This window comes from Papaver somniferum, chromosome 11, assembly GCF_003573695.1.
Source record: "Papaver somniferum cultivar HN1 chromosome 11, ASM357369v1, whole genome shotgun sequence".
In the NCBI taxonomy this organism is placed as follows: domain Eukaryota; kingdom Viridiplantae; phylum Streptophyta; class Magnoliopsida; order Ranunculales; family Papaveraceae; genus Papaver; species Papaver somniferum.
Window position 1 is genome coordinate 131,268,982 of NC_039368.1, and position 11,745 is coordinate 131,280,726.

At 36.5% G+C, this 11,745-nt stretch overlaps 1 protein-coding gene across 8 annotated transcripts; it reads left to right on the plus strand.

Annotated features, from left to right (window-relative positions):
• The first annotated feature begins 2,031 nt into the window (after positions 1-2,031).
• On the plus strand, positions 2,032-10,929 carry LOC113323634 (callose synthase 3-like). Of its 8 annotated transcripts, XR_003347742.1 has the most exons (11): positions 2,032-2,417; positions 2,510-2,950; positions 4,385-4,491; positions 4,606-4,693; positions 4,808-4,864; positions 5,039-5,234; positions 5,834-6,019; positions 7,267-7,395; positions 7,481-8,946; positions 9,896-9,996; positions 10,468-10,929. XR_003347742.1 is itself a non-coding variant. In XM_026571959.1 (6 exons), exons 4-6 carry the CDS (start codon positions 8,778-8,780, stop codon positions 10,729-10,731), a joined length of 534 nt encoding a protein of 177 aa, XP_026427744.1. In that variant the 5' UTR covers positions 2,038-2,417; positions 2,510-2,950; positions 5,834-6,019; positions 7,267-8,777; the 3' UTR covers positions 10,732-10,929. The 8 variants fall into 8 exon arrangements, 2 of the variants coding, with proteins under 2 accessions (XP_026427744.1, XP_026427743.1); XR_003347741.1 differs by having other exon boundaries at positions 4,805-4,864; positions 5,023-5,234; positions 7,267-8,946; XR_003347740.1 differs by having other exon boundaries at positions 4,805-4,864; positions 7,267-8,946.
• The last annotated feature ends 816 nt before the right edge of the window (positions 10,930-11,745 follow it).

The window sequence follows — 11,745 nt, forward strand, 5'->3', positions numbered from 1 at the left end:
GAGTATGGGCCAGTATGGACCGGTTTTTACCTCATCCGCATCCAATCCAATTCAATACGGATTTCAAATTTGGCATCTGCATCCAATCCAACATCCAACGGATTTTCATCCAATGGATGCACGGATTAACGGATTGGGTGCGGATAATCCAATGGATTTGTGTTAGTCAAAATTTATAATGAAAAATAAAACCAATATAGATGACTCCTTATAGAATCTACGCATTTGATATATGTATATAAATATAGAAGTGTCATGGACAACACTGCAAGCAAACACCTTAAAAATTCCAAAACTATCTATATATTTTCTAGAAACTATATAAATACCATTAATCCAACGGATATGGATGTCCAACGGATTTTCAAGGTTGCATCCGGACCCAATCCGTAATCCGTTGGATTTCAAAAATCCCATCCGCGTCCAACCATTACCGAATGGTCCGGACATCCATCCGCAAAATACGGTTGGTCCCGGTTAAATCCGCGGATTACGGGTAAAATGCTCACCCCTACTTCTGGTATGGGGAAATTAGGGGGAGACCCCAAAAAAATAATATTCTCATTCTCAGGCCCACAATTAATTTTGTATACCGTGACACCCATAATTATATGAATCAATACATAACTGGTTATGCATACTATCTTTTCAGGCATAACTCGTTACACAGCCTAATTTTTCAGGGGTATAATTGGCAGCGCAACTTGGACATAACATATCTAAATATCCGCGCCTTAGAATTTTACAAATTTTATATCGTTGGAAATCCTTTTAAAAGAGCTGCGCAACGAGTACAGACAAGAATATCAAATTTTTGTTTTTAGCGAAAAAATCGGAGGTGATCCTCATTTTAGAGAATTTTTTTGAAAACTTGATACTTAACCATTATGCAGTCACCAAAAACGATGCATAGCACATTCTGCAGACGCATAACGAATTATGCAACCATTTTCTCCACTGCATAACAAATTATGCATTTGGATAACAAAATTATGCACCTATAACAAGTTATATTACCATTTTTTTGGTTGATTTTAGCCATACATATAAAAAATTGATGCATAATGCAGTATGCATCCATATTTACGGATGCATATCAGGTTATGCATATATTTTCTCGATGCATAATGCATTATGTAGCCATATTTTCGGACGCATAACAGGTTATGCAACAAATTTTGTAGATGCATAACAGGTTATGCATCCATTTTCACGAATGCATAACATGTTATGCAGACAGTTTCTCGACTGAATGACATGTTATGCAGTCATAACCACATCATCATCTTCTTTCATGTTTCATTAACTCCCACGCAAACCATTATCTTTCAGTTATTCGGGGGCTCTTGGTCAAAATCATGTATTTACACCATCATCTTCTTTCATGTATTTACACCATCATCTGCAATTAAACCTTCTTCACAACTCATCCATTATTGCTTATTCCAACTCAATTCACGGCTGAGAGTTTCATAAAAATCTGAAATTCATTTCAAAATCTTCATTGAAAACAAGTTTTGATCATAAATCTATGATGACCAGACCGTGTTCTACAACCCCATTTAGGGATTTTTGCTGCTACCATTAATAACAGTAGTGAATTGAAATTGTAATGAAGAGAATCGGGAGTAAGAGGGTTCGTCGTTAATTCGAAGAAGAAGACGATTTGGTGCTGCTGTTGAGATCAATCGAATTTAGGAATGAATTTGTTCTCGAAATCAATCGAATCTCTCCATTTTTCTGAGATCTAGGTATAGTGGAGAAGAAGAAGAAGAAAAAAAGATGAAGAAGAAGAAGAAAGAAAAAAGAAAACAAACAAACAAACAAAATTTTATATATTTTGGGTTTGAGAATAATTTTCTTTCAGAATTTGGATGCGCGCCTGTAGTTTGGGAACGTGAGTTTCACAGTAGAAACATCAGGAAGAATGGGTCTCCCTGTAGTTTTCACTTCTGGTATATAAACGCGCTATAAATCTGGCCCAACAGCCTAGGGTCTTGGGTCAGTGCTTGCTCTAAGACTAGAGCCGGGTGAACCACTACCACCACTTCTTTGCTCCATTTGCTTCTTGAATAACATCCCCAAAACCCAGATTTTTCTCTGGTCGAATGAAACCACTTTCGTTTATGAATCTTGATTTACCCAAAATTGAGATGTGATTCTTAAACCCCAATTTGTTACAATCACCATAAACAGATTTAATCATCATCATCATCTAGAGAAATGAGGAAGTTTGAATTTTTTCACACATAAACCCTAGAATTTTTTTCTCCCCAGACTCTGAATTTCTCTTCAGTAAATTCTTAAAGTTTTCTTTCGGTTTTAGTGAAAAACACTTTCGATCAGGAAAGGAAGTTACGGCGGATTCTGAACCTTCGAATGTACCTGGACCGTCCACTGAGCCTGTGAGGAACCAGGTATGTATTTATAATCAATCTTTTTAAATTTCTTTTGTTTTCTTTAGTGTTTGCCAATTGATTAGTTTTCTTTTTGATTCTCTATTGTTTAGTTTCTTTCGGAAACCATCTAAGAACAAAAACATTAAGAAAGCGAAAGAATAATGGTGGTGAGGAGGAGTGGAGGACAATGGAGAAGAAGGTTCCACAGTGATTCAGAAAACCCAAATTGGCTACAATTCTCCAAAAGCTGATAATAAGCTACATTTTTCAACTGTGACGTCAACGAAACAATGGGTTGAAACAAATCAAGGAGATTATAAGTCTGATGGCAGATGGAGAGAGAATGGGAGGAAGCTAAGAAGATTCGAAAGAGGAATTTGGCTTTAAAAGCAGATGATGATGATGAGGAGGAGGATGAGAACGGAAGAGTAAATGTGAGTGATGATGATGAAGATGCGCTGCCTTTTGCGCGTTTCATATGTCGGTTGTCTTTCGTGGATCCATGGTTGCCAAATGCAAGCACTAATTCTGTGAGCATTGTGCTCTTTAAGGTACTTATTTTTTAACTGGGAGTCTCGCTTAATCTCAAATTTTTTGATGATATGTTGTTGCATTTGCAAGTTGATAATATATGTCATCATCCCGTGAAACAATGACAATCACGATGATGCAGACATTCACGTGGGAATCTCATACAATTCTCTTATGTAGTGCTTTAGTTAGCTTGGGTGGTCTTAGATTTGTGTACTCCGTCAAACACTTGCGGGTGCTTATTCTGTACTCTCTGTAACATTGTTTGAATACCAATACTATTCTGCGAAACTATTTTAATATATTGCATACATCTGTAACTAGAAACTATTTTAATATGGTTGAGCTATTTAGATTGCAAATTGTGTGCTGCGTTCCCTTTAATGTGAACCAGTGGATTCTGTGTCAGTTCCCTATCTCTGGTTGGGTTTGCTTTTTCTTTTTTAGTCTGAATCAGTGTATTCTGTGTTGCTTCTGTATCCCAAATGTACTTCTCCTGCAATGAATTTGTTTCAATTTTATAATTTTTTATCGTCTCCTTTATACTCCATATCTCCTTCTTTTATATGCTATGTTTGTGTCATGTGAACCCTTTTGATTGTTCCATATGTTTGTTTAGAATTTGGCAGTTTGCCATCTCCTTATGCCTTTAGTCCCACTTTTAAGTTATAATTTTCCGAATAAATATTATGGTAAACTCTACACTTCTCCTGCAATGCATTTATTTAATTTTATCCATTTTGTCTGTCTTTGTGTGCCATGTTTGTTTCATGTGAAGTCTTTGACAGTTCCACGTGCTTATGTTTGCTCTAAATACGCCTTTATGAGTTATGGTTTCTGATTGTAATTGTGTGTTAATTTTGGTGTAATTTAGATCTGCACAAATATTTTTTTAACTCAATTTCTATATAGATCTACTTCATTTGATTGATTACTAATAGTAGAGCTCAGATGACTTAACGTGGGTATAAGTTGTCTCTTGAATTTGGCATTTACTAATGCATTTATTGATCATATTTTCATGATTGCCAAGTGTTTGTAGTATATGAATCTGAGAACATTTCTAAGGATCTTATTAGAATTATGTATGCACTTGCATTTCATCCTAAATTAGTAATGCATTTCAAGTATGTGTACCAGCACACTCTTGACATTTTCTTTCTGTAGAGTATGTGCTTCTCGCCTTTGGTGGTTATTCTTATTTTCCGCTTGTTTCTATGGGTCCTTAATTTAAGCTGTTTTTTTAAATTTCCCAGTAACATTCAACACATTTGGAGTGATGCATTCTAGCTGATAACCACTGTAATTTCTTAGTAATGTTTGTGAAAGGTGTATTGGATGACTGCTTACCATAAAATAGATGTAATGGGAACATTGGGTAGTAATATTTTTTCTACATTTTCCCCACTAAGCTTTATTCTTGTTCAACACTTAAAAGCGTCTCTTTGATGCAGGCCTCGTGACTCCACATTACAGAGAAGAAATCAAATTTTCTAGGGAAAAGCTGCACTCAAGCCAAGAAGGAGTTTCCATATATTTTACATGCAAAAGATATATCCAGGTAAATTAAGCGCAAGACTTGCTACTGGATAGAAAACTTATAGTTATTGTGTTACATATCAGTCCTTTCAAGAAACTTGATATCAAACCTAACTCTTCCTTCTCTTTGGTGAAGATGAATGGAAAAACTTTATTTTGTGAACTTTATTCGGATGTACCTGAACCATCCACTCAACCTGTGAAAGAACCATCCAAGGAACCAGGTATGTATTTATAATGATTCTTCTCTCAAGTTAATTTTGTTTCTCTTTAGTTGGTGAGATTTTCCAGTTGATTAGTTTTCTTTTTGATTCTTTAATGTTTACATGAGCTAGCAGAAGATTCACTGAAGAATTTGGCTTCAAAAGCAGATGATGAGGATGAGAATGAGAAATGTGAGTGACGATTATGAAGATGAATTACCTTTTGCGTGTTTTATTTGTGGACAGCCTTTTGTTGATCCTGTCATTACCAATTTCAAGCATTATTTCTGCCAGCATAGTGCTCTAACGGTATTCATTTTTTTAACTTGAAATTCTTGCTTAATTCAAAGTGTTCGATAAAAGCAGATTGCGGAGGATGAGACTGGAAGAGCAAATGCGAGTGATGATGATGATGAAGATAAGCTGCGTTTTGCGTGTTTCATCTGTCGATAGTATGGTAGGCCATGGTGGTGATTGAAAATTTGAAATGCCCAAAGCCATTCGACATTCCTTACTCTCATTGGCGCCGTAAGTAAGGAGGAAATATTGTATTTGGAAACAGGTAGATATATGAAATGATTAGTACATTTACAAAAATTAGTTCAAAAAAGACAGTAACTAACCATAGTTTCACGATGTCACATCTACGTAATCTGGTGGTCAAGGAGCTGGTAGATCATTTTTGATCTCGCGCCGCGAGATCAAATTTTTTTCCTGTGCTATGTGCCTTTGATGTGAACCAGTGAATTCTGTGTCAGTTCCCTATCTCCAGTTGGGCTTGCTGTTTTTTTAGCCTGCAATGGATTTGTTTCAAGTTTATAATTTTTTATCGTCTCCTTTATACGCCATATCTCCTTTTATATGCCATGTTTGTGTCATGTGGACCCTTTTGATTATTCCATATGTTTGGTTAGAATTTGGGAATTTGCTATCGCCTTATACCTTTAGTCCCACCTTTTAAGTTATGATTTTTCGAATAAATATTATAGTAAACTTTACACTTCTCCTGCAATGCATTCGTGTTTAATTTTATCGTTCTGCCTGTCTTTGTGTGTCATGTTTGCATGTGCTTGGTTATATTTGCTCTGAATACGCCTTTAGCCCCACCTATAAGTTATGGTTTTCTGATTGTAATTGTGTGTTAATTCTGGTTTAATTTAGGTCTGCACAAAACCACGCTCTATGGCATACCAAATCATTTGCGGCCGTCAAAAATTACCTCCAACAAACACACAGGGCAGTAGCAAGACCTTGTGCTCATTGGATGAAGCAAAATCATCCGCACTTACAGTTAGAGTGATCAGTTCATAATCATAATCAATCGAAATGTTGCTAGATCATCTTCAGGTAATATTTTTTTAAGTCAATTCTATATTGATCTACTTGTTTTGATTGGTTACTGATAGTAGAGCTCAGGTGAGTTGATTGGGGTGGAGATTAATGCATTTTTTTATCGTATTTTCATGATTGCCGAGTGTTTGTAAATTTGAATCTGAAAACATTTTTAAGGATTTTATTAGAATCTTATTAGTTATTAGAATTATGACACACTTGCATTTCATCCTAAATTAGTAATGCATCTCAAGTATGTGTACCAGTATATTCTTGACATTTTCTTTCTGTAGGCATGGTCAAACTTTAGTGTGTTTGTTACTTTTTGTGCTTCTCGCGTTTGGTGGTTATTCTATTTGTCCGCTTGTTCCTATGGGTCCTTAACTTCCCGCTAACATTCATTAGAGCATCTCCAATGCAAGGGGTCAAGGTCATCCTATTTTATAGTAAGCAGTCATCCACATACGTCTATTTTATAATGACAATCGTGTGAAACAATGTATGTTATCATCCTGTGAAACAATGACCATCGCGTTGATGTAGAGATTCACGTAGGAAACCGATACAGCTCTCTTGTATAATGCTTTAGTTAGCTTGGGTGGTCTTAGATTTTACTAGTTATAGTACGTTTAGTTTCATCACTGTAAACTAATCCACCGAAAGGCACTGGTCCCCTGAAACCTAAATCACGTCTCACTCTAGTCAGCTTAGTACAAAGGCTTTTCACCATAACATTTTAATATGGTTGAGCTATTTAGATTGCAAATGTGTGTGCTGCGTGCCTTTAATGTGAACCAGTGGATCCTGTGTCAGTTCCCTGTTTCTAGTTTGGTTTGCTGTCTTTTTGGTCTTAATCAGTGTAGCTTCTGTATCCCCAGTGTCCTTCCTTTACACTTCTCCCAAAATGGATTTGCTTTCAATTTTGAAAATTTTAATTGTCTCCTGTAATATGCCATGTTTGTGTCATGCTAACCCTTTTGATTGTTCCATATGTTTGGTTAGAATTTGCTATCGCCTTATGCCTTAGTCCACTTTAAGTTATGATTTTCTGAATATATATTATAGTAACTTTACACGTATCCTGCAACATCATATGTGCTTAGTTTTATCCATTTTGCCTGTCTTTGTCTGCCATGTTTGTTCTTGTGAAGTCTTCGACAGTTCCACATGCTTGGTTATATTTGCTCTAAGTACGCCTTTAGGCCTGCCTGTAAGTTATGGTTTTCTGATTGTAATTGTGTGTTAATTTTGGTTTAATTTAGGTCTGCACGAAACCACGCTCAGTGACATACCAAATCACTTGCAGCCGTCAAAAATTACCTCTAACAATCACACATGGCAGCAACTAGACCTTGTGCTCCCTGGATGAAGCAAAATCATCCCCCCTTACAGTTAAGTGACCAGTTCATAATCAGAATCATCAGCTTGTATTCAATCCAAGTGTTCCTTACACACAATTACAATCACACATGGCAGCAACTAGACCTTGTGCTCCCTGGATGAAGCAAAATCATCCCCCCTTACAGTTAAAAGTGACCAGTTCATGATCAGTGATAGTAGAGCTCAGATGAGTTGATGTGGGTATGGGTTCTCTCTTGAATTTGGATGCATATTTTGATTGTATTTTCATGATTGCCAAGTGTTTGTAAATATGAAACTGAGAACATTTCTAAGGATCTTACTAGAATCATGTACACACTTGCATTTCATCCTAAATTACTAATGCATCTCAAGTATGTGTGCATGCTCTTGACATTTTATTTCTGTAGAGTTACTTTTTGTGCTTCTCGCCTTTGGTGGTTATTCTTATGTTCGGCTTGTTCCTATGGGTCCTTAATTTCCCGGTAACATTTAACATATTTAGATGCACTCTAGCTGATAACCACTGCAATTTCTTAGTAACTTCGCTACCAGCCTCACCACCTGACCATTATAGTTTGCGAAATGATAATATGATAGTCTATTGAAATTAGCAGCTTTGGTGTTCTGTGACTTAATAAGTCATTTCAATTGGGTTGATAAAACATTGGGATTCATTTAAAGTGTTACCGATCAAATGAAGGTCGGTATTTTTTACAGCAACAAATCAACTTATATTTTTCCTTGATTAACTGAGAGTTCGCATGAGCTCTCTTTCAGTAAAGCGATAAGTTCATTATGAATATTCATAACAATTTAGGATATGATAATTGTTGGCCGATTCAATGGCCATCTTGTCGGAGTAGGTTTCTTTGAAATGAGAGTTAGTTGATGACCATCTAGGATCAAAGATTTCTCATTCAGACTCTAGTTTATAAGAAATAAAAATTACAACTTCCGTTTCAGGAAAAGTGATGTTTTCACTTGTTTATTTTTACTCTTTTATTTTTACCTAATAATAAGTGAAATAAAAAAAGTGAAAAAATATCACTTTTCTATAAACAAACAGAGAGTAGGTTTTTTTATTTTAGCTAAGGTAAAAAGGAGAGCGGGTCCCACTATTAGTAGATATTTGCATGCTACTAGAAAATGGCCGTAGATGGACTGACAAAAGCCAGGTGCATAAATCTGGTGATGGTGATTTTCCACTCTGAAGTACTACTCAAAGTGCATGGGAATTCTTCTTAGAGGAAAATTCCTAGACATTTCCCATTTGACCTCTTCTTCTTCTTCTTCATCACCTGCATATTTTTCTAAGATCATCTCCCATCACTGGTACAAATTCTTTACAAAGGTCTTTAAAAAATAGCAAAAGAAGAAGAGTCTGTCTTGGGTAGTTTGAAATTTTCTGAACATGTCTTGTTTTTCAAGAAGAAATACCAAGGCTAAGCAGCAACAGGAAAGGGAGATTATGCCCATGACTGATACTGATCAGGTTGTACCACCAGCTCTTGTTGAGATTGCTCCAATCCTTCGTGTTGCTGATGGAGTTGAAGCACGTTACCCTAGAGTTGCTTATCTGTGTAAGTTTTCTTTCTCTTTTTTTTGGGGATTTCCTTTCTCTTCAAGTATACTACAGGTTATGATGATTGGTTGCTTAATTATCAGCTAGAAAATGAACCCATGAGTAGAATTTTGTAAAATGTTGAGAACAATTAGGATAAGGTAAAGTGTTCTTGAATATGCGATTTCATTTTGGTTCTCTTAATTATACGGAATTTATACTTTTTTAGTGTAATTACACTAGTATTGGCTGAATTAGGAGTGGTTAAGTTTAATGGTGAGGTGATTTTGATCGAAATTGAATTTTAACATGGATGGTGGCCGGGTGAAGATCGATCTCTATGTAAAACACTACCACCACCACTCTTAACTAAAGGGGAGATGGAGGTTGAGAAATACCTGCATATGAGATTGATAACCTATGGGGTAAAGCTCGACTGTGGTCTTTAAGGAAAGGCTCTTAAGTCTATATAAAACCAAAATGCCCGACTGTGGTCTTACCGTAAAATGCACCTACTTGCCTTTACATTTTCGAGAGCCGAGACAATAGATAACCTATGGGGTAAAGCTCTTCAATCATGAAACTGATCTGGGAAGAGATTGATCCAATAAATTCAAGGGAGAGAAACGATTAGACTCACATTTACTGTCTATCACTGCTATCTCCTCTCCCTCTTAGTTATGTGTTTAGGCCCTGGCCTGCGCTGTAGTGCAGGCTCACAAGACAGACCAAGAACAGCTCGTATGGTACAATAACTAGCTAGGTTGACTGAATGTACTCATAAAAGAACCACTTAAAGTAATTTATCACAGAAAATGTCTTTTCTTCATTCTGTATTTGCTGATGCGATGTACAAGTTAATATAATGTTGCATTGATCATGTGTATTAGTGTCTTCATAGTTGCTTTTGAGGTTACTCTTTATTATTGTTTGGAGAACCTGATATGGGGTTTTGGTGTTGTGAATAGGTCGATTTTATGCCTTTGAGAAAGCTCAAAAGTTGGATCCAGCTTCAAGTGGACGAGGTGTTAGCTCATATAAATCTGCTCTTTTACAGCGTCTAGAAAGGGTGAGCGTTCTTCTTTTTCTGTCAATCAATTTATGTACTTGTACAATTCACTATTAGCATATACTTGCTGTTCTTTGTACCCTTAATGATCGGAAGATTAGCTGTCAAATTAAAAGTATCTTACAACCAGAAGATGCGAAGCATGCTAGAGTAGCTCCTATTTACACTGTAAGGTGACTCAGGTCTAATAAAGGGCGTGCATAAACCATAATGCTAGAGGAGATCCGCATAGGTTTCACTCATCTCCATAGGTTTATCAGGACTTCTGTACTTCTAGACACAATCAGTGCCTAATAATATACGCCTATTACCTAGCTGAAAAACACCGTCAATTACCATTTCTTAGAAATGTAGGTTGTGAGAAAAAGTAACCTGCTTGATCTCTGCATGTGCAATTCGATATCTTGCACTTTATGAAGTGCTTTTACCTTCTTTATGTTGACACTCCGATCTCTTGTCACCCTTTTACAGGAAGACATACCCACCTTAACGGGAAGAGTGAAAAAGACTGACGCACGTGAGATTAAGAGTTTTTACAAGCAGTACCACCGGAATTTCATGGAAGCATTGCAGAAGGCTGATGATAAAGATGATCTTACAGAACTTAGAAAGGTGTGGCAAACTGTTGGTGTCCTATACGAGGTATGTAAGTCTGTGAACCTGAAACATGCGGTTCAAGTAGCTGATGGTTTAAAGTTAGCAGTACCCCCACCTCCATTTCCAATTCGTCGTTAGAGCATGCCATGGGAATTAAGGCAACTTGAAAGAGGAAAAAAGTTTGGAAGTTACTGTGAATCAAAGAAAACAAACTCTCAGATATGTGTCTAATTAGTACCTGCAACTACTGATTACTGTTGTGTATTTAAAGACAGATTACTCGTGTTCTTCATATTTGCACTCCGATTAGTGAATGTTAATATTGTTATTGATTTACTAAATGAGGTTCTGGTAGAATAAGCATGACAACGGTAATAATGGTATCTATCTTAAGAAAAGGACTGGAATCGGGTGGACTATTCTCAATGAGTCACTGCAATCGGGTGGATTGGGGTCTAGATAAATCAAGTGAATTCAGTCAGATCCAGAAGAAAAAACAAAACAAACGGATGCCGACTCGGATTCAAGCGATCAGGTTGCAAGACTTCGCATTGTTTTCACCTGCCATTTAATCCCAAGGTTTCTCCACCAGGATTAAAATTAAATAGCTCCACCGATTTTAAACCAGAAACCCGAGTTATAAACGATTCAAAACCGAACTTAAGAATAGGGGGTCTAGCTAGGAAACAACCCAAGTTATAAGTGTCCGCATTTGCAAGTTTTATAAAGCTATCATCCAGTGAAACAATGACAGTAATTACAATGGTGTAGACATTCACGTAGAAACCCCATACAGTTCTCTTCTATAATACTTTAGCTAGCTTGCGTAGTCTTGGAATTTAACAGTGAAATTGAGGTTTCGATTATGATAAACAGTACATTGCTAGTTGTGCATGGCAAATTTCAAGCATAATCCAACTTCATGAATGATTCCTGACTTCTGTCCACAGCATCATTCGAAAAACAAGAAGTGCTTTGTGTGCAACACTCCAACTCTTGTCATGTTCAATACAGCTCATGAGATCAAAAGGAAGATGGCCGCCGAGAGAAAATGATGTTTGAATATCTCTTTTTGTTAGAGCAGTAATGAGGGAAGAAGATGCACATATTTTTCTTGAACTCACGACTTAAAAGAGATGTAATTGTACGATG